This window comes from Pyrus communis, chromosome 12 (assembly GCF_041283825.1).
Source record: "Pyrus communis isolate YQ-2024b chromosome 12, ASM4128382v1, whole genome shotgun sequence".
Taxonomy (NCBI): domain Eukaryota; kingdom Viridiplantae; phylum Streptophyta; class Magnoliopsida; order Rosales; family Rosaceae; genus Pyrus; species Pyrus communis.
The window spans coordinates 2,572,733-2,595,173 of record NC_142576.1 but is presented as its reverse complement, the minus strand read 5'-3'; the positions used below and the strand labels follow the sequence as shown (position 1 = coordinate 2,595,173).

The 22,441-nt window shown below is 38.1% G+C and overlaps 4 protein-coding genes across 4 annotated transcripts; 2 read left to right on the top strand and 2 right to left on the bottom strand.

Moving 5' to 3' along the window:
• Nucleotides 1-6,070: 6,070 nt before the first annotated feature.
• On the bottom strand, nt 6,071-9,321 carry LOC148692157 (amidase 1-like). Its single transcript, XM_088681324.1, has 9 exons — nt 9,123-9,321; nt 8,458-8,610; nt 8,142-8,266; nt 7,942-8,067; nt 7,423-7,605; nt 7,037-7,184; nt 6,750-6,918; nt 6,418-6,552; nt 6,071-6,281 (listed from the first exon to the last, which is right to left on the bottom strand). The coding sequence occupies exons 1-9, from the start codon at nt 9,230-9,232 to the stop codon at nt 6,144-6,146; spliced, it is 1,287 nt and encodes a 428-aa protein (XP_088537450.1). The 5' UTR covers nt 9,233-9,321; the 3' UTR covers nt 6,071-6,143.
• A 3,479-nt stretch (nt 9,322-12,800) lies between these two features.
• Nucleotides 12,801-16,168, bottom strand: LOC137746145 (amidase 1). The gene is made up of 9 exons (XM_068486226.2): nt 15,816-16,168; nt 15,366-15,518; nt 15,048-15,172; nt 14,848-14,973; nt 14,323-14,505; nt 13,939-14,086; nt 13,650-13,818; nt 13,290-13,424; nt 12,801-13,176 (listed from the first exon to the last, which is right to left on the bottom strand). The coding sequence occupies exons 1-9, from the start codon at nt 15,923-15,925 to the stop codon at nt 13,039-13,041; spliced, it is 1,287 nt and encodes a 428-aa protein (XP_068342327.2). The 5' UTR covers nt 15,926-16,168; the 3' UTR covers nt 12,801-13,038.
• Nucleotides 16,169-18,524: 2,356 nt separating this feature from the next.
• LOC137745468 (uncharacterized) lies at nt 18,525-19,473 on the top strand. Its single transcript, XM_068485427.2, has one exon. The coding sequence runs from the start codon at nt 18,642-18,644 to the stop codon at nt 19,344-19,346; it is 705 nt and encodes a 234-aa protein (XP_068341528.2). The 5' UTR covers nt 18,525-18,641; the 3' UTR covers nt 19,347-19,473.
• On the top strand, nt 19,251-21,481 carry MEF19 (mitochondrial editing factor 19). Its single transcript, XM_088680842.1, has 2 exons — nt 19,251-19,365; nt 19,511-21,481. The coding sequence occupies exon 2, from the start codon at nt 19,638-19,640 to the stop codon at nt 21,333-21,335; it is 1,698 nt and encodes a 565-aa protein (XP_088536968.1). The 5' UTR covers nt 19,251-19,365; nt 19,511-19,637; the 3' UTR covers nt 21,336-21,481.
• The last annotated feature ends 960 nt before the right edge of the window (nt 21,482-22,441 follow it).

Below are 22,441 nucleotides of genomic sequence, written 5' to 3'. Positions count from 1 at the left end.
TCGCTTTGTTTGAAATCATCACAGGTGCATTTGGTGTGAAGCCAAGTCCAGCTTTGTTGTTGTCAACTCCGTAACCATGCTCCTTCAACTTCTTTTGAGTTTTGGTGAGGTCACGATCTTTGTCGTTGACGGTGTTTGAAACCTTTTTTCCAAGATTTGAAGAGGAAGCAAAGTCATGCCTAGCCTTTGACATGAGTTCGTAGGCATTTGGGTTGAAGCCTTCTTCGGTCCTCTTAGTTGGAAGAGAGCTTGGTTTCACTATGACACCATGTTGCGCCTCCAGACGGTTGATGAGTCTGGCAGTTTGCAAGTTTTTCTCATCTGCAGTCTTTATCAGCTTTGCAATTGTTTCCTTCATCTGAACCAGCTGTTTTTCAATGGAGGTAGTGTCGATGGTCATGACTTGTTCTTTGTTTGAAGCCATGGAGTGTGCTTGAATATCTTGAACGGAGACAGAGATGAGAGGTAGAGATTGTCCCACCGGGCGTGCCAAATTTGTGAACACGAAAGTTTCCTTTGAAACAAGAAACCAGAATAACGTGTACAAAATAATATTTTTGTGTTTATGATTTTGGGGTTACGATCTCTCTCAAATTTGGTCCTCTGATTCTATCTTCGTAGGGTGTAGGTTTGTGGATGAGTTGTTGATCCAAAGGGCCGTCGGGGCTTGATCTAAGGATGAACAGTTGATGAATGGATCTTCAAGGGGCGTTGGGCTTGATCTTGAAGAATGGGTGTACGGATTTCTTCAAGGGGCTTTTGGGCTTGATCTTGAAGGTTGATGGATGAGCAGATCTTCAAGGGCTTTTGGGCTTAGTCTTGAAGAACGATTGGATGTGTGGATTTGTTTGTGTTGTTGATCCAAGGGGCCGTTGGGGCTTGATCTTAAGATGAACGATGAACACTTTCTTCAAGGGCCGTCGGGGCTTGATCTTGAATAATGGTTGTGTGGATTTCTTCAAGGGCTTTTGGGCTTGATCTTGAAGGTTGATGGATGAGCGGATCTTCAAGGGCTTTTGGGCTTAATCTTGAAGAATGGGTGTATGGATTTCTTCAAGGGGCTTTTGGGCTTGATCTTGAAGGTTGATTTAACGAAGAACGAAGAGAGCTTTCTTGATTCTTCGGAATTCTTGGGAATTTGGATGGTTGGAAGCTTTGGAGTTTCAAAGCTTCAAGGATTTGGGGAATTTTCTTCTAATTTTGGAGTAGATAAATGTATTTGTGAATTCCTTGATGCTTGATACCTTGATGGAGAAGCCTATTTATAGGCTTTGAGAATGAATCACCACCACAAAATATTTTTTTCCTTTCCAAGCACCATTGCCTAATTTTCCCACTTAATGCAATATTGAAATTGAAGTGGTGTAACTTATGGCCTAATTTCCCACTTAATACCATTTTAAACTTGAAGTGGTCTAACTTATGGCCTAATTTCCCACTTAATGCAATATTGAAATTGAAGTGGTGTAACTTATGGCCTAATTTCCCACTTAATACCATTTTAAACTTGAAGTGGTCTAACTTATGGCCTAATTTCCCACTTAACACCATTTTAAACTTGAAATGTGTATGCTTTGTCATTGCCCAAATGAGAAAAACTTGCTTTGATCCGTAATGGATTGAAGTGTGCTTGCCTTGTCATTGCCCAACATGAGAAGAAAAACTTGTTTTGATCCTCAATGGATTGAAATGTACTTGCCTTGTCATTGCCCAAAATGAGAAGAAAAACTTGTTTAATTCTTCAAGGGTATTTCTTCCTATTTTGTTGAGTCACACGCCATGTGTACAATTTGTACAACACGTGGCGTATGCCATGTATGCCTTGACACGTCAAAACTTTAATGCATTGGTGAACATTTGTTTTACTGAAATTTCGATGTCTACACTACCTTCTACAAGCAGCAAAAGAAGAAAGTTAGCTATAAAGAGTCACCCGAATAACTATAACACGCATGTTCTGCTGTGGTCGTCATAGATAAAGAAAGACCACATGCACAATTTTATGATTTAGCTAATTGGACTAGGTGATCAAGTTCATTGCCAAGCCAAGGAAAAAAAAAATGAAACTCTATAGGATGTTGAAATGTCCTCGTGTCACCACGAGAGAAAATTTATGCAGAAGAAGTCAAGACCTGCATCAGAGCTTGGATTTCCCTTCTCAACCAACTTTGGAGCCAACGGTTTGGCTGAAGGTACTTGCGGGACTTCCAAAACCTTGGTACGTCAAATATGTCACTTAAGAAACCTAATTAAGAAACAAAGTTAACCAACTGGAAGGCATGAAAACAGTGACGGCGTTCCTCAGGGATATAAAATGAGAAACAACACAACCAATAAAATGACCAGAAGCACAAAACCTGGTTCAGTGTAATAACACTGCAATCTATACTTGTGCTCCCTTGATAAGAAAAACTGCAGATACCATTAACGAAAAACGATTTACAGGGAGGGGTTACACATTTTCGAAAACGATTTACAAAATTTTATTTTTCAGGCCCATCCACCCTTGTTTTTCCACCCTCCAGGAATTTCAGTGGCAGAGATTTCGTGATGACGATGATGTTAGACAAAGTCAACGTTAAGCTGCTATCACCGCTTCTTCAGGAGTTTGATTTACTTCAAACTCTTATCCTTTCAGCCATTCCTAGTTTATAGGATTTGTTTTCAAATATCTGATGTAATCTAAGCTGCGCATGTAATCCTTATAGCTTTCTGTTTGTATTTTTAAACTTTCAAAACTTCCTTGTATCTAGGGGTTTCAAACCCATGCTGTAACCTTGAGATGATTACAAATACGTGCATCTCAGTTTTGATGGGTATGCAATTGAAGTGGAACTCTCAGCTTTCTTAAGTTTTACAGAGAATTGTTGGTAAAAGCTGTTATGTTGGAGGCTTCTCCTTTTGGTATAAATGTCATTACTCTTCTTTTATTGCAATTTATCTATGCTTTGACATCACTTGATATGAGTTCAATCCCACTCACTACGCAATCTAAATTGATCACTTTTATGTTTTAATTTATTCACATTTTCCATATCATTACACATTATATCTTAGTCATCTTCTAAGTGTTGGTCAGCACATCACAATTCGGGTGTCTGCGTGGATATTCTAGGTCGGGGTGTGTCAAAAAGGTACCATATAAAATCTACCAATTTTTTGTATGTAAAATGTCATTAATATAAGTAATGACAAATCATGGGTTTTATTTAAATATAGTTTATCTTAATGACAAATCATGTCATTATTTTTATATAAGTATAATTTTTTTTTTAATTTTTAATCCCACAAATCATGGATTTTATTTAAAATCTCATTAATATAAGTAATTGTAATAACCTACATAGAAATGAATTATTGTATTAATTTCAGGGACTTCAATAAAAAAACTGAAAATCAACAGGTTTCAATCAAAGAACGTTAATAAATAGGAACCGCATCCAAAGTCAACTTAATACTATCCAAGTATATGGAGTGGGTATTTTCTCCTCATAAGATAGACAGTATACGAAAAGCGGTGGAGTGGTTTCTACTCTCATTTGGACATATGCAATCTCTTTACTTTCCAGCCATTGTATTGATAATTTAAGGACAAAATCAAGAAAGAAAATACAGGAGGTGAAAAGGAGAGTATGGAAACCACTTTTCTATTAAAATGCGACAATGAAGAATAAATTATAGCAATGGTCTCTCAACTTTAACCAAATTAGAGCAATGTTCCTTCAACCAAAAATCCATTCACATTGGTCTCTCAACTCATCAAAACGTGTAGCTATGGTCCTTTTCGTCAACTTCTATCAGAACTCTGTCAAAATAAGTTATGTTGGAAGGACCATTGCTACAATGGGTTAAAGTTGAAGAAGCATTGTACAATGGGTTAAAGTTGAGGGACCATTGCTCTAATTGAATTAAAGTTAAGGGACCATTTCCTTAGTTGGATTAAAGTTGAAGGACCATTAATACAATTTTTCTTATTTGATTTTTTATATTTGCCCCTTAATTTAACCTCACGTGCATGACATGTGACTCATTTTTAATGAAGTTCTAACGGAGTTGACAAAAAAGACCATATCTGCACGTTTTGATGAGTTTAGAGACCAATGGTAATGAACTTTTAGTTGAGGGACCATTGATCCAAGTAGGTTAAAGTTGAGAAATCATTTCTGCAATTTCCTCCACAATGAAAGCTAATATATAAGCTTGATAGCTTGCTCATGGACCATACACAAGGATAAAAGCAGGAAAATTCCTGTCTATTTAAAACCTTATGAGTGATTTGGCGGTTGTGGTGCTTTTATAAAAAACAGCTTATGAAAAAAAATCTGGAACATCAAATGTGTTTGGTAAAGGAAAAAAAAAAAAGTTTATTTAAAAAATTGTTGTCAATGACAACAAAAAAGCAAAGAAAAGCAAGGTCTACTATGCTTCTAAAAATTTCTAAGCATAGTGAATAGTGGACATTTAATGAAATTTTCAAATTACGAAGTATACACCTGCATATTTTACAAAATAACAATCGTTACCCGTGCAGTATTCCTTTTGATAATTATTATATCACATTAAATGTCATATCATTTTTAGTATTTAACATATTCACGTCAAATTTATATAAAGGTTTACAAAACACTCAGATGCTGTTTTTTTATTTTTTTTTATTTTTACAAGCACTTTTACAATAAAAGTTTATCAAACGCTCAAAAACTTTATTTTACAACTGTTTATTCTCAAAACACAGCAGAAACCGTTTTTTTTTTTAACATAACAATACCAAATTAGCAGAGCTTACAAGCAAATATATTAGGAAAGGATTATCAGAATCTGCAACTCAAAATCTTGTAGTCAACATTCACAACTTCCCGACGTGTTCTTTGAGAGTGTCGTGAAGAGTCTCGACAAGATTGAGCAGGAACCCATCTGAGCCATGCTTTGCCAGCAAGGAAACTGAAACAGGTAGGTTATCGCACATCCCTAATGGTATACTCACTTGCAAATATGTAGAAATAAGTTACAAACTTTCGCAAGAAAAAGATCGTAACATGTCGTATACAAACATGGAGAGGGGGACGGAGAGGTAGAGATAGATAAGGGCTTAAAAACCTGGCAGAATCTGGAAACTACGACAATGGATAGGAAGGTGAAAGCCCTGGCACGAAAACCGTCCAATGTAGTAGGATCTGTTTGCAGCTTTGGTGGATCCCCTGGAACTGTAGGCATTGCGAGGACACCGAAATCTTGATGAGTAAATCAAAGAGATTGTGTTACGTATTCATTAAAGACAGTATGTATCATCCATTTCTTCGGCTAAAAGTTTTGTTTTAAGAGCAAACTTTGTCCCTTACCGATACGGGATAACTCTTAACAATGTGTATGTGTGGTATCTCGCTGGAGAGGAGAACATCAAGAGAAGGAGAGAGAACTGGGAGTGAGTGGGGAGAGAAGAGAGGGAAGTGAAGGAAAGAAAGAAAGAGTTATAAAAATCAGAAAAAGAAAGAAAAGAGGAAGGGAATCGGGGACAAATCAGGAGCTGGGCTCCTTGGGCTCACCAATAAAGATCCAAAAAGCAATTTCAAAATAAAAAGATCTAGCCCAAAAGGAAATTTCACGAATATACCCCTTTCGTTCCTATAAAATCGGGTCGGGTTGTTACAGATTTAAGGTTTTCGTGCTTTTATAAAAAAACATCTTATAAAAAAATCTAGAACATTAAATGTGTTTGGTAAAGAAAAAAAGTGCTTGCTTAGAAAACTAATGTCAATGACAACACAAAAGCAAAGAAAGGCAAAAGCAAGGTCTACCATGCCTTCAAAAATTTCTAAGCATAGTGAACAGTGGGCATTTAAATTTTTAAATGACAAATATACCCCTGCATATTTTACAAAATAAGAATGTTGCCTGTGGAGTATTCTCTTTGACAATTACTATATCACATTAAATGTCATATTTTTTTTAGTATTTAACATATTCACATCAATTTTATATAAAATTTTACAAAACACTCAGATACCTTCTTTTTTTTTCTTTCGTTTTTTTTTTTTTTTTTTTTAATTTTTAAAACAGAACAATAACAAACTAGCAGAACTTATTTGCACATGTATTAGGAAAAGATTATCAGAATCTGCAGCTCAAAATCTTGTAGTCAACATTCACAACTTCCCAACGTGTTCTTTGAGAGTGTCGTAAAGAGTCTCCACAAGATTGAGCAGGAACCCATCCGAACCATGCTTTGCCAGCAAGGAAACTGAAACAGGTAGGTTATCGCACATCCCTAGTGGTATACTCACCTGCAAATACGTAGAAATAAGTTTCAAACTTTCGCAAGATACTTGCAGTCAATGACAAAGAAAAAGATCGTAATGTGTTGTATACAAACATGGAGAGGGGGAGGAAGAGGTAGAGATAGATAGAGGGCTTAAAAACCTGGCAGAATCCAGAAACTACGGCAATGGATAGGAAGCTGAAAGCCCTGGCACGAAAAGCTCCCAGTGTAGTAGGATCTGTTTGCAGCTTTGGTGGATCCCCTGGAACTGTAGGCATTGCGAGGACACCGAAATCCTGATGAGTAAATCAAAGAGATTATGTTACGTATTCATAAGAGACAGAATGTATCATCCATTTCTTCTGCTAAAAGTTTTCAGAGCAAAAGGAAGGAAGATGCTGAACTCATTTGATATGAAGTGACGGATTCCTAAAACGAACTTTGGCATGTGCAAAGAGAGAGAGAGAGAGAGAGAGAAAGAGAGAGAGAGTACCCCGAGAAGGTCAGTAAGAGCAGCACGCAATTCAGTCATCACGGAGTGAATAACATCGACATTTTCATCTGTTGACCGAACAACTGCCCATATACGTTCTGCTATCCCGGGACCTAAGTCAGGTTTGACTGTCCTAACCCATTCACCATGGTTGCTCTTTAATTCATACCTGTTCTATCAACCAAATAATAAATTTGGAATTCATTATGAACAACAAATTTAATTTTTGTTAATCAAGATGAAGATGCAGAAATTATCACTCATATTCAAGTCCACCAAATCAGCACCTTACGAGAAGACGATTGGCAGTTGATAGGGCTGCCAATGATGGTATAATGTACTCTTCACTTGGATTTCCTTTATCCAAGAAAGAGTTCAAGCTTGGAACTTTGTCCTTGACAACGTCCCCGAGGTTAGCATGTTTTATAACATGACCTGTATTTGCAGATATAACAAGTGAGCTTCTTCTTTCCATGTTATGAGCTTGTCCCTATCTCAGCAGGAGACCTAATTTAATAAAGAGAATGATGATTTTCAGGTAATTATCTCTCTACTGAATTTAATGGCCTATTTGTGTCTTAAAAAGCGGGGAATTATAAATTAGACTCGATTCATGTCAATCAAAATACTTACAGGGAGAGATGAAACAGATGAATACGGTCAAATCACTTACCCCCAAATAACTTCTCAACTGAGTCAACAAGTACTTGTTTCACTCGACTGCTTGGAACACTTGAAATCTGGAAACAGTCATCTGCGATGATTAACTGAGTGGGTACGACAGGACCCGTATCAGGCAATTGGAGTAACACTCGTCCAACTCTATTCAAAATCGTAGGATTCCTTGCAAACCATCCTATATCAGAAGTTAGTGTCAAAGGGATGGTTTCCGATTGCTTAGAGTGCTAGATAGATCATTCGAATAGGTAAAGCTTTCGAAGTACTATATTTCCAATTGCAGAAAAACTTAAACACATAAGTGTCACGAGTAATCAACAAAGATGCAGAATGCATGGATGGCACATGAATCATTGAAGCGGAAGAAGTTAGCTACTTTCTAGAAATAAAGAGAGAGATATTTCCTGTTACATAAAATCGAGGGAAAAAAACCGAAACATGACCTTTTTTTTGTCACAACCAGAAATCCATTTCCTAAGCCAGTCTGCAATATAAAATGTCATTGATTTCTTACCCACTGTATCGAAACTTTGTGCCAGAGGAGTAACTCCAGAAGTAGAAATGACACCATGAGATGGCCGAAACCCAAAAATTCCACAATACGAAGCAGGAATTCTTACACTTCCTCCAGTGTCAGTTCCTGAAAAAGTGAGGGTCTTGTGCTTCAACATAAAGAAGTAAGAAAACAACAAAAGCACACTAGGAATAACTTGCCTAAGGAAAAATCTGCGAGGCCTGCAGCTACGACAACAGCAGAACCGCTAGAAGAGCCTCCAGGCACCCTATCTGGTGTGCACGGATTTCTGGGTGTGCCATAATGCTTGTTCTCTCCACTTATACTGCCAACAACACAATGCGAAATTCAAGGGCCTTTTCTGTCGAGTGATTTTCGAATGCACAAAATCATTGTTTAAATACTTTTACCACGAAAAGAGACTTGTAGCGATCAATCAGTTGTCAAAATTTTTGCAAACAAAACAATAATGCAAGTTTAAGCATGTGAAGTAAGATAAGGCCTCTTTGCACTAACCAGTATGCCATTTCATCCATGACAGTTATACCAATACTTGTGGCACCTCCATTCAATATTGCCGAAACAGCCGGAGCTGTTGATTCAGCAGCCGGGTGAGTCCTCGCCCAATCAGGATTCCCAAACCCAGTCACACGTCCAGCCACATCAAATCTGCCTCCAAGTTCAAATTTCAGTGAACAAAAAAATGTTTTGGCTTTTACACACACACACATGAAAAAAAATGCACAATTTAACACCCTGAATTGCATCATCATGGTTCCACAAGCACGCAAAAAACCACACAAAGCAGGAAGATTTATTAAAACGCTTCTCTGAAATAGCACTTCTCATCATAAGTGCTTTTGTTGGAAGTATTTTAACTTTAGTAGAAACAAATCCACCACAAAGTTTCATTAAAAATTCAAGTACTTCAGAAAAGAAGAAAAAAACATTTGAACTTTTTTTCTGAAAGTGCTTTTAGTCATTCTCAAATGAAGAAACGCCCCAATCACAGAAACAACACACAAAATTGGGTTCTTGGAGAAAACTGATTGAACCCAAATCCGAAATTCGCAAATAACCACAAAAGCATATGAATTTCAAATATAATACTACAAACTTTGAAGCATCCACCAAATAGAAGAGTGATATAATTGAGGAAAATTTAAGAGAGTAGCTCTCACATGTCTTTAACAGCAAAGGTGAGGCCGCTCAGAGGAAGGTCATGTGACGAAGACGGCGGTCGAAGAAGGAATTTCTCCACGAAAGCTCCATGATCTGAGTCTATCGCCATCTCTCTCTGCCACTGCCGTCTTAGACAATCTCAGCCTCAGTACCGGCTGTGACGACCCGTAACGTTTTTTTATTCCTAAAAGAAAGGACATTCTGGTAATTTCACAGGTGGGGGATATTTTACCACTTTTGAACCACTTCATGGATGACATGTGGCACCTCTATTTGGTGCCTCTTTCCTTTCTGTCCTCCCGTGCTCTCTCACTCTAGAAACATCTCTCCCTCTTACATCTTGCGAATGAGTTCCACGTTAATGGAATGATGGTTCTTGTATGAGATTATAAGTTGTTAGGTTATTTATTATATTGTGAATTGGTTTTATAGTAAAATTTAAATTTTTTTCATGATATCAAAATAAATTGTTTTAAATATGAAGTATAATGATTACATATATTCCACGTTATTCTGTTGTGTTGTTCACATGTTAAGTTTAAAAATTTGTTAGATGTGAAATGACATGTTAAGAATGAGTTTCACGTTTATGGGAGAAGGACTTTGCATGAGCTTGTATTTGAATTAAATTACTTCTCATATCCAATTGGTTTTACGTGAAACCAACCTTTTTTATCTCTCTCGGTGCTCACCTCTCCGGCGAGATCACACACACACTCATACGTACATACGCACAACCATCACGAGGATACCACCATCACCCCCTGGACTCCCTTTTATCCCTCTCACCTTCACAAGCTCCCACCCTCCCTTTCTCGGCACTGCACAGTTGCTGTGCACGAGTTATTTTTTACGAGGTAAGCACCCCCTAGACCCCTATAAATTATGTTAGAGTAGATTAGGTGTTTTGAGACATTTTGGAGTGGTTTGGACGCAGAACTGTTGGGGAAATACATTTCCCAGTTTTTCCAGCGAGTGACCGTGAGTTTCAGGCCATTTTTCGGCCAATCCCGACGTCAACGTCGCTCCCTGTTGGTAAGACTCGAACCCTTACTCTTTGATCTTCATTTTGGATTTTTAATGAAGGTTTTTGGTTAAGGCTTGAGCCCGGATCGGAGCCGGGGAAGGTTTCCCGGCGAAAGCCCCAAATCCGGTGTTCTTTTTCTTGTTTTCCGGACGGCATGTGAAAGAGTTGGGCCAATTTGGCCCTAACCCAATTGGGAGCCCATTCTAATAGGCATTCTAAACCCGGGCCCAGGTCTAAATCCAATAGGTTGGCAGGCCCAACCCACTACCCTATTGAACCAACCCCATCTGTAAAACTAATTAATTAAACCCAAACATATAAAACCCATTAAATTGGCCCAACCTATTTAACTAAAACTCAACTTACTAACTCATTAACCCAAAACCCTAACCGAACCAAACCCGAAGCTCAACCCGGATCCGACTCATCAGACCTGACCCGTTGATTTTTTGGTCAACCTGGACCGTTGATCGTTGACGAGTCAACTTTAACAGTTGATTTTGACTCGGGTTGACTTCTCGGATTTCGGACGAGACCACTCCTAGACTATTTCCGACGTCCTGATTTCAACCCCACGCTCCGTTTTCCCAAATTCCAACTTTTTAGTAGAGTTTTATTAAATGTAATGTAATCTCTTTATGTTTAGGTGCATCGGTTAAAGGTGATCAAACCCATCCTAGTATGAGCAGCCCTTCGGTAGTAGAATACAGTGAATGGACCCCTTCTTAACCTATATATTTTTATAAAATATTAGCCTAGCATGCATTTAATGCGTCTTATATTATGTTTTCCGGATTTCTATAATTTTGGTTTATATAGAATTCATGATTTTATTAAGTTGCTTTACGAAATATTATGATTTATTGAAATTATGTTTTTACTAGCGGATATGAATTATTGGAATTGCATATATGAAACCCCTTGAATTTACGAATATGTTTTATATACGATTTATGAAATGAGATTTCGAACCCTTGAGTTTCGATGATTTGGCTTGAGATTTTGAGATATGTTTTCGATACTTATCTAGTGGATTATCATACGGCACATCTGCACACCACGGGTATTGTCTATGGCCATAGGACACAGATGATGGAGGAGCGAGATATGATATATTATATATACCCCCAGCTTCACCGCCGAAAACGGTGTCGGACAGCTTCACTAGCCACGGCTAGTGTCGGTGTGGATGTATGCTATTTTATACAGCTTCACCTACGGGTGATGGACAAGTTATTCAGCTTCACCTTGGATGATGGATAGGTTATACAACTTCACCTTCGGGTGATGGACAGGTATTGCCTTCGAGCGACTATGATACCCCTAGTTGAGTACAACACAGATATGATTTACTATGTTTCACAAATGTTTTACACTACATGCTAGGGTTTTTCATAAAACCTACTATGTAGTATTATATATATGTTTTCAAAACAAGGGGCTATTATGTTCTAAAATAAACTGGTTTTCGTACTATTAGTATTATTGTAAATTATGGTCCAATCACCTTTTCTGTTTTTGCACCCCCTCAGAACATAGTGAAGAAGAGTACGACCTGAGCTTCGAGGCTTTTCCATACCAATGACTCTATTTGCTTTCATCTATGTATGGCTCTTCTTGACTCTTGTAATTTGACGCTCACCTTTCCTTTGTACTCTACTTAGTGGTATGCTCTGGACGTATTGTATCTTTACTTCGGACTTGTATTCATTGATTTTCCTATTTCATTCATGGGAGTTTTGCATCATCACCTTGTCATTTAGCATTCATATTTTCATATTATTTCCGTTTGTTATTCAAATTTGAATTTGCAGATTCTTACATATTTCTATTTGTTCCTTGCTATTCGGGTTTATTCCTACACTTAAGATTTTCATCACTCCTGAATGTAGGTACTCATGTGTCATCCACGTGTCATTAGGATAATTGGGTTGGGACGCGTCAGCGGCTCCACATTTGAAGACAGAAGTGAATAGCTCTCCACTCATCAATCATACGATGATCCTATTCAAATGCAAGGACATATATTATTCCTTAAAAAAATCTGTTGTTGATAAGGTGGTCACTTCAGTCAGTGAGGGCAAAGTGGAAAATCTGGAGGTTGCTTAAGTCCTCACTGTGGTCTTAGACATTGAGGATCCACACAAGTGGTCATTGAATTTGTCCAACGTAAATTATTTTGCTCATTTTGTAAAAAATCTATCAATATCTTTGTTAAGTAGAGAGGTTGATTTGACAAAATACCCTTAAAAAGAAGGACAATTCAATAACAACTTCTATTGATTTTCATTGTCAGAACCAAAATGAGGAATCTTGCTGAACTCAGGGACTATTTTAGTCAAAATCCTAAAAAAAAAAAAAAAAAAACAAAAGCACATTGTATGAGAATATTGTGAATTTCTTAGCTTATGGATTCAATGCAAGTACACGATGTATTATCACTGGAAATAAAATTTCAAGTGGCAGTTCCATAGTTACGCAGACGAACGTTCATTCCCTGCAGTCGGAATCAAAAAATATGTGCTCGGCGAATTCCACCTCTGTTGGCTCTGTAGTTACTCTGTGTTGCATGCACACAGTATTCCTTTTGATAATTATTATATCACATTAAATGTCATATCATTTTTAGTATTTAACATATTCACGACAATTTTATATAAAACAATCAGATACTTTTTTTTTTATTTTTATTTTTTTTATTACAAGTACTTTTACAATAAAGGTTTATCAAATGGTCAACAACTTTATTTTACAACTGTTTATTCTCAAAACACAGCAGAAACGTTTTTTTTTTTTTTAAAACATAACACTAAACTAGCAAAACTTACAAGCACATATATTAGGAAAAGATTATCAGAATCTGCAACTCAAAATCTTGTAGTCAACATTCACAACTTCCCGACGTGTTCTTTGAGAGTGTCGTAAAGAGTCTCCACAAGATTGAGCAGGAACCCATCCGAACCATGCTTTGCCAGCAAGGAAACTGAAACAGGCAGGTTATCGCACATCCCTAGTGGTATACTCACCTGCAAACACGTAGAATTAAGTTACAAACTTTTGCAAGAAAAAGATCGTAACATGTCGTATACAAACATGGAGAGGGGGACGGAGAGGTAGAGATAGATAAGGACTTAAAAACCTGGCAGAATCCGGAAACTACGGCAATGGATAGGAAGCTGAAAGCCCTGGCATGAACACCGTCCAGTGTAGTAGGATCTGTTTGCAGCTTTGGTGGATCCCCTGGAATTGTAGGCATTGCGAGGACTCCGAAATCCTGATGAGTAAATCAAAGAGATTGTGTTACGTATTCATTAGAGACAGTATGTATCATCCATTTCTTCTGCTAAAAGTTTCGTTTTAAGAGCAAAAGGAAGGAGGATGCTAACAAATAACAGTTTGTCAGTCTCTCTACTCTAACAAAATGAACTCATTTGATATGAAGCGACGGATTCCGAAAATGAACTATGGCGTGTGCAAAGATGAGAGAAGGAGAGAGTACCCCGAGAAGGTCAGTAAGAGCAGCGCGCGATTCAGTCATCACGGAGTGACAAACATCGACATTTTCATCTGTTGACCGAACAGCTGCCCATACACGTTCTGCTATCCCGGGACCTAAGTCAGGTCTGACTGTACTAACCCATTCACCATGGTTGCTCTTGAATTCATACCTATTCAATCAACCAAATAATAAATTTGGAATTCATTATGAATGACAAGTTTAATTTTTGTTAATCAAGATGAAGATGCAGAAATTATAACTCTCATATTCAAGTTCACCAAATCAGCACCTTACGAGAAGATGAAAGGCGGTTGATAGGGCTGCCAATGACGGTATAATGTACTCTTCACTTGGATTTCCTTCATCCAAGAAAGAGTTCAAGCTTGGAACTTTGTCCTTGACAACGTCCCCGAGGTTAGCATGTTTTATAACATGACCTGCATTTGCAGATATAACGAGTGAGCTTCTTCTTTTCATGTTATGAGCTTGTCCCCATCTCAGCAGGAGACCTAATTTAATTAAGTGAATGATTTCCAGGTAATAATCTGTCTGTTGAACTTAATGGCCCATTTGTGCCTTAAAACGCGGGGGAATTATAAATTGGACTCGATTCATGTCAATCAAAATACTTATAGCGAGAGATGAATACGATGAATACGGTCAAATCACTTACCCCCAAATAACTTCTCAACTGAGTCAACAAGTACTTGTTTCACTCGACTGCTTGGAACACTTGAAATCTGGAAACAGTCTTCTGCGATGATTAACTGAGTGGGTACGACAGGACCCATATCAGGCAATTGGAGTAACACTCGCCCAACTCTATTCAAAATCGCAGGATTCCTTGCAAACCATCCTATATCAGAAGTTAGTGTTAGTGTCAAAAGGATGGTTTCCAATTGCTTAGAGTGCTAGATAGATCATTCGCATAGGTCAAGCTTTCGAAGTACTATATTTCCAATTGCAGAAAATCTAAAACACATAAGTGGCACGAGTAATAATCAACAAAGATGCAGAATGCATGGATGGCATATGAATCATTGAAGCGGAAGAAGTTAGCTACTTTCTAGAAATAGAGAGACATATTTCCTGTTACATAAAATCGAGGGAAAAAACCAAAACATGACCTTTTTTTTGTCACAACCAGAAATCTATTTCCTAAGCCAGTCTGCAGTATAAAATGTCATTGATTTCTCACCCACTGTATCCAAACTTTGTGCCAGAGGAGTTACTCCGGAAGTAGAAATGACACCATGAGATGGCCGAAAACCAAAAATTCCACAATACGAAGCAGGAGCTCTTACACTTCCTCCAGTGTCGGTTCCTGAAAAAGTGAGGGTCTTGTGCTTCAACATAAAGAAGCAAGAAAACAACAAAAGCACACAAGGAATAACTTACCTAAGGAAAAATCTGCGAGGCCTGCAGCTACGGCAACAGCAGAACCGCTAGAAGAGCCTCCAGGCACCCTATCTGGTGCGCACGGATTTTTGGGTGTGCCATAATGCTTGTTCTCTCCATTTAAACTGCCAACAACACAATGCGAAATTCAAGGGCGTTTTCTGTCGAGTGATTTTCGAATTCACAAAATCATTATTTAAATACTTTTACCACGAAAAGAAACTTTTAGAGAGATAAATCAGTTGTCAAAATTTTTGCAAGCAAAACAGTAATGCAAGTTTAAGCGTGTGAAGTAAGACAAGGCCTCTTTGTACTAACCTGTATGCCATTTCCTCCGTGACAGTTATACCAATACTTGTGGCACCTCCACTCAAAATTGCCGATACAACCGGAGCTGTTGATTCAGCAGCCGGGTGAGTCCTCGCCCAATCAGGATTCCCAAACCCAGTCACACGTCCAGCCACATCAAATCTGCCTCCAAGTTCAAATTTCAGTGAACACAAAAATGTTTTGGCTTTTACACACATGAAAAAAATTGCACAATTCAACACCCTGAAGTGCTTTTATTCATTCTCAAATGAAGAAACTCCCAATCACAGAAACAACACACAAAATTGGGTTCTTGGAGAAAACATATTGAACCCAAATCCATAATACGTAAATAAGCACAAAAGCATATGAATTTTAAGTATAACACTACAAAATTTGAAGCATCCACCAAATAGAAGAATGATATAATTGAGGAAAGTTTAAGAGAGTAGCTCTCACATGTCTTTGACTGCAAAGGTGAGACCGCTCAGAGGAAGGTCAGGTGACGAGGACGGCAGTCGAAGAAGGAATTTCTCCATGAAAGCTCCATGATCTGAGTCTATCGCCATCTCTCTCTGCCACTGCTGTCTCAGACAATCTCAGCCTCAGCAGCAGCTCCACATTTGACGACAGAAGTGAATAGCTCTCCACTCATCAATCATACGATGATCCTATTTAAATGCAAGGACAGAATTATTCCATAAAAAAATCTGTTGTTGATAAGGTGGTCACTTCAGTCAGTGAGGACAAAGTGGAAATTCTGGAGGTTGCTTAAGTCCTCACTACGGTCCTCATATATTAAGAATCGATACAAGTGGTTATTGAATTTGTCCACTATAAATTATTTTGCTCATTCCATAAAAAATTTGTCAATATCCTCGTTAAGTAGAGGAGTTGATTTGACAAAATACCCTTAAAATGAAAGACAATTCAAAGACCATTTCTATTGATTTTCATTGTCAGGACCAAAATAAGGAGTTTTGCCGAACTTGGGACTATTTTAGTCAAAATCCTAAAAGAAAAAAACAAATTCTATGAGCATATTGTGAATTTCTTAGCTTATGGATCCAACGTAAGTTGACAATGTATTATCACTGGAAACAAAATTTCAAGTGGCAGTTCCATACATATGCAGACAAACTTTCATTCGCTGCCGTCGGAATAAAAAAAAGACAAAATTTCATTCGTTGCCGTCGGAATAAAAAAAAGACAAACTTTCATTCGCTGCCGTCGGAATAAAAAAAAGACAAACTTTCATTCGCTGCCGTCGGAATAAAAAAATATGTACAAATAAAGGATCACAGGTCTGTGCACGGCGAGTTCGACCTCTGCTGGCTCTGTATGTGGTGCATGACGATGTCAACATCTTCCTCCTACAAGCAGCAACAGAAGAAAGTTAGCTATAAAGAGTCACCCGAATAACTATAACACGCATGTTCTGCTGTGGTCGTCATAGATAAAGAAAGACCATACGCACAATTTTATGATTTAGCTAATTGGACTAGGCGATCCAGTTCATTGCCAAGCCAAAGAAAAAAAAAAAAAAAATGAAACTCTGTAGGATGTTGAAATGTCCTTGTGTCACCACGAGAAAAAATTTACGCAGAAGAAGTCAAGACCTGCATCAGAGCTTGGATCTCCCTTCTCAACCAACTTTGGGGCCAGCGGTTTGGCTGAAGATACTTGCGGGACTTCCAACACCGTGGTACGTCAAATATGTCACTTAAGAAACAAAGTTAACCAACTGGAAGGCATGTAAACAGCGACGGCGTTTCTCAGGGATATAAAATGAGAAACAACACAACCAATAAAATGACAAGAAGCACAAAACCTGGTTCACTGTAATAACACTGCAATCTATACTTGTGCTCCTATGATAAGATAAAGCTGCAGATACCATTGACGAAAAGAACACGAAGTAAACCATATTTTCAACACCGGTATGATAACAAAGCAGAGAAAAAAACCATCCATCATAATCATATATTATGCAAACATTTTCCGTCTGCGTCAAGCCACTAAAATTCAGCACTACGACAAAAAGAAACAAAATTTGATCGAATAGAATGCGGTATGAACAAACTGACCTTGCAAAGAGGACACTTTATATAATCCGGCGGGCAAGACTGCTTGCGAGCAACAACTTCCGTCCAACGCAAAATGTACTTGTAACAGAACTTATCTGAAACACAGAACCAGTGGATTTCGGCTCAATAGACAGAATGCAGTTTGTTTCGAAGTTTCACTCGTACACAACATTAACAAAGACCCATTTTTTCGACTTTATAGCTAATAAAAAATAAGAAAAATTAATGAAAATGACTTGAAAACTTTGAGTTTTAACAATAAAGACAAAATAAAGGGTAAAGTGAATAATACCATCATTGACTTTTTAGTGTAAAAATGTGGTTTTTCGTTAAAATAAATAGTATCAGAAACTATTCATTAAAGTTCCCTAAAAAATAAGAAACATAATGCTTTTTTCTCCATCACCATTACTAGTTTGAATCAATCATTAAGTGCAATTTCCACCCAAAGCAGACTGAATTTTTGGAGCATTCACTCAATTTCATAAATCAAATTGTCTACCCTATTGTAGTTTGTAAACTTTGGACGGCAAAGTCAAAAGAATTTGAACTTGGTTGGAGGGAGAAAAAAAAACTTGTGGAGGGAGGTGCCGTTCATTAGCCGAACATTTTTTACTGAAGTATGAGATTTTTTGTAGTATAGCTTTTTTTGTATATCTTACTGCGTTATACTTAAGATTTTGATGTATTTTTAGTCTTACTTAAACTCACGCTAGCCTCATTTAGTATGAGAATTGTCGTAATTATGCAACCCAAAAGTCTTAATACAGTACTTTTTTTTAAGAGAGTTAATACATTTTTTGTTTTCCCTATAATTAGGAAATATGGTATTCTCAACCCTAAACACAAAAGGAAGTTTTAACGAAACACTTTTGGTATTATTTACTTTAACGAAAAAAAATATTTTTACTTTAAAAAAATCACTTTTGATACTATTCACTTACAACACTTTTTTGTCATTTTGATTAAAACTTAAAATTTTCAAACCCTTTTTATTAATTTTCCTAAAATAAAATTGAAATTTCATATGACACAAGATGACTCACAAAGAGATGAAAATAAAATATATAAATCCCACTTGTATTTTTATTTTATATTTGGTGACGAAAATGCCACAGGAGAATGTTCTTCAAGTTCAAACGGTCATCTTTTCTTCTTCTTCCTCTCCATCTTTGAGATCAGAGAGCAGGGAGTAGAAATGCAGCTGATCCTTCACTTCCAATCTCAACCGGTCCTCGCCAAGCAATCTCTTTGCTTCTCCCACCCTTTTGTTAAAACCAAAACTCCGCTTCCAAGCAATCTCTTTGCTCCAAAATCTCCAATTTTTACCATTCCACTCTCACTCTATCATCAAATCCAGACCCACAATCCAATTCTATGTGCGAGGAAGAACAAACGCCGCAATGGGTCTCAAATATTAACAAGATTGCTGCTCCAATTGATGCCGGCCATCGTATCGAACTTCAAGATACTGCCTCAGCCGCTGGATCTGGTTGTTGAAGAATTCTGCAGTGGAGACGGCAGTGGAGGGGGTCTGGGGATCTGGAAGGGCTTCGGAGGCGGCGGCGATGGGTTCGGAAGAAAACGAAAGAGGAAGTCTTTGTTGCTGTTTCTGTTATATGGGGTTCTGGTGATTTGTGGGTTGGGATTGTTGTTTGGAGGAGATGTTGAAAGCAATGTGCTTTTCTGCGGATTGGGATTTGGGCTCTCTGGGGTTGCTATGGTTCAGTGGTGGGACAAGATCGGTATTTTTGCAATCTTTTTTGGGGGTGTTTTGGTGGGTCTAGGGTTTCAGAGAGAGGAATTGCAGAAATTGGGTTTGAAGATTAGGGCTTTTTGTCCCGCAATGGAAACTGTTACTCGGAGAACAAGAAGAAGAAGAAGTGGAAGAAGAGCATTCTGAGAGACAAGAGAGAGAGCAGGTTTTTTTTAAATTTTTTTATGGAATCTTGTAATTTTTTTCCTCAAACACTACGAAATATGAGATGTTACCAATTTTGCAATGAATTTTGATTCTTCAATTTTACAAATGAAGTGATGTTTACTTCTTTTATGTCGCCTTTGTAGCATCATGTACCGTTACACAGTCACGTGGTGTTACTAATTCATTTTTAGTCTCGAGCTTCAAAGTTCAAAGATCTTCTTTTGATCAGTCCATCAAGTTCTTCCATGTCAATGAAAAAGCTCATGATTCATGAAGAAACACCAGAAAACCATTCTCTCACTCTTGGAAAAATGCAGAAGCATGAGTGAATTGAAACAAATACATGGGCTGATGATCACCACCTCAGTTGTTAACAATGTAATCCAGTTAAGTAGGCTTATTGATTTTTGTACCAATTCCGAGGCCAGAGACCTTGGCTACGCGAAGAAAGTTTTCCGGCAGATCAGTCAGCCTAGTGTCTACATCTGGAACTCAATGATCAGAGGCTACTCCAATAGTGAGAACCCGGTTGAGTCTTTGATTATGTACAGGGAAATGCTGCAAAGGGGTTACTTGCCCGACAATTTTACTTTCCCGTTCGTGCTTAAATCGTGTTCTGTGATCGCTGATTACTGTTATGGAAAATGTGTTCATAACTGCATTGTGAAAACTGGGTATGGGTTGGAGGTCTATGGCTCTACTTGTTTGCTTAGAATGTATGCTTCATGTGCAGATATGGAATCTGCACTCAAGGTGTTTGATATTATTCCCAAGTGGAATGTAGTTGCTTGGACTAGTTTGATTTTCGGGTTTGTTAATAACAGTCGGGCTATCGAGGCTATAAAGGTGTTCAAGGATATGGAACTTCACAATGTACAGCCTAATGAGATCACCATGGTGCATGTTGTAGTCGCTTGTGCACGAAGTAGGGATATTGATACAGGAAAGTTGGTTCACAGTCGTATTCGCCAACTAGGGTTTGATCCATTTGGTTCAAGTTTTAACTTTAATGTAGTTCTTGCAACTGCCTTACTAGATATGTACGCAAAATGTGGCAGCTTGAGAACTGCAAAGGATCTGTTCAACAAAATGGCTCAAAAAAACTTGGTTACCTGGAATTCAATGATTAGTGCTTATAATCAGTATGGCCGGGCTGAGGAGGCAATCAATCTCTTTTCTGATATGCGGATTGCTGGTTTTGTTCCAGACCAAACTACCTTTCTAGGTGTAATAGGTGCTTGTGCGCAGTTGGGGGCTTTGGCATTCGGACGAAGTCTTCATTCATATGTATCGAAAACTAGCATGGGCAAAGATACTACAATCGGGACTGCCTTAGTTGACATGTATGCTAAAATTGGAGATGCAGGAAGCGCTCGAAGAATTTTTGAGAACTTGCAGAAGAAAGATGTGATGGCATGGACTAGCATGATTATCTGTTTAGCTACGCATGGACACGGTATGGAAGCGCTACATGCATTTAGAAACATGCAAGAGGATGCTAGTGTTATTCCAGACCAGATCACTTACATTGGGGTTTTATCGGCATGTAGCCATATCGGTCTTGTAGAGGAGGGTCAGAGACATTTTGCCTCAATGGTAAATCTTTACGGCATAAAGCCGACTGTGGATCATTATTGCTGCATGGTTGATCTTCTGAGTCGAGCAGGCCTCTTTGATGAGGCGATGAGACTGCTGGAAGAGATGCCGATCCAACGCAATGTTGCTGTCTGGGGAGCTCTCTTGAACGGCTGCGAGATACATGAAAATGTTGATCTAGCTGACAAAGTGAGAAGATATATAACAGAGATGGAACCTCATGGCAGTGGAGTTTATGTTCTGCTGTCCAATATATACGCTAGGGCTGGTCGATGGCAGGAAGTAAATCGGGTTAGAGAACTGATGAAAAACAGGAATATTGCCAAAAATCTAGGGCATAGTTCGGTCGAAATGGAGTTGTTAAGTTCATAAGTGTACTAAAACATTCCCAGATGAGATATATTGTGTATGTTCTGCCTGTCATAATCTCAAAAGAGCAGGTATGTCCAAGGCCTTGGTCATTAGTGTTCAACTGAAACAGATATTTCAATCCCAATACTTCCAAATCCTCCGGAAAATCTCGATAATAATTGAGAAAAATTATCGGGAGTAAGCTGTACCGAAGAGGATCAGATCGAAGTTACTTGCAGTGCAAACTGCAGGTTGCCACGGTTGTGCGAATGGGAAGACCTTCCATTCCCAAAACTGTGGCAACCTGAAGTTTGCAATGGAAGAATGAGACCACTGCCAGCAAAAGCCTTGAAGAATGTTCACAATTGTAACCAACTTAAACATCAGAGCAAGTGGTCGAAGAAAAGCTGAAGGTCTCAGGATTTTCTTGTATTCTTTGAGGTATCCTATACTTCGGAGTTTTTAGCTGTTAGATTTGTGGTTGAGGATAAAAAATGACTCCAACAACAAAAAACCTCAAAGTATAGGATACCTGGAGCCAAGGTTCTAAAGGCGCTAGTCAGATGGCAGGTAAGGGCCTAGCGCCTAAGCGTCTAGGCCAGGGCCTATGCGGTTTTTTAATCTTAATTAAATTTATTATATAACATATAAATAAATGTTTACTTATACAAATAAATTGCAAAATAGAATAAACGTATAGATTATAAAATATTAGAGTATATTGAAAACATGAGCAATAAGCATATAATGAATATTCATTCTAGTATTTAAGTCTACAACTTGTTGAAAAAATAAAATGTAAAATGAAAATTATATATTTTCTGTCAAAATGAGGGTGCGGCCTAGGCAGGTGCCTAGAGGGTCCGGCCTAGGCGCCCTTTCTTAATTTTCAAGTGTCTAGAGTGTCCTACCTAGCGCTTCAGCAGGGCCTAGATGGCGCTAAACAGAGATTTTTAGAACAGTTCCTGAAGCATAATAGAATTTCGTAAACAGAGATTGAAAGGAGAAGTTCAAAGTCCCAACTATTTGAATCGACTATTTATAATAAATTCCGTCCCAACTAAACAATGCACATGTTGCTTGCGTCCTTCAATTTGTGGCGACCCATACCTTATAGAGCTATGTTA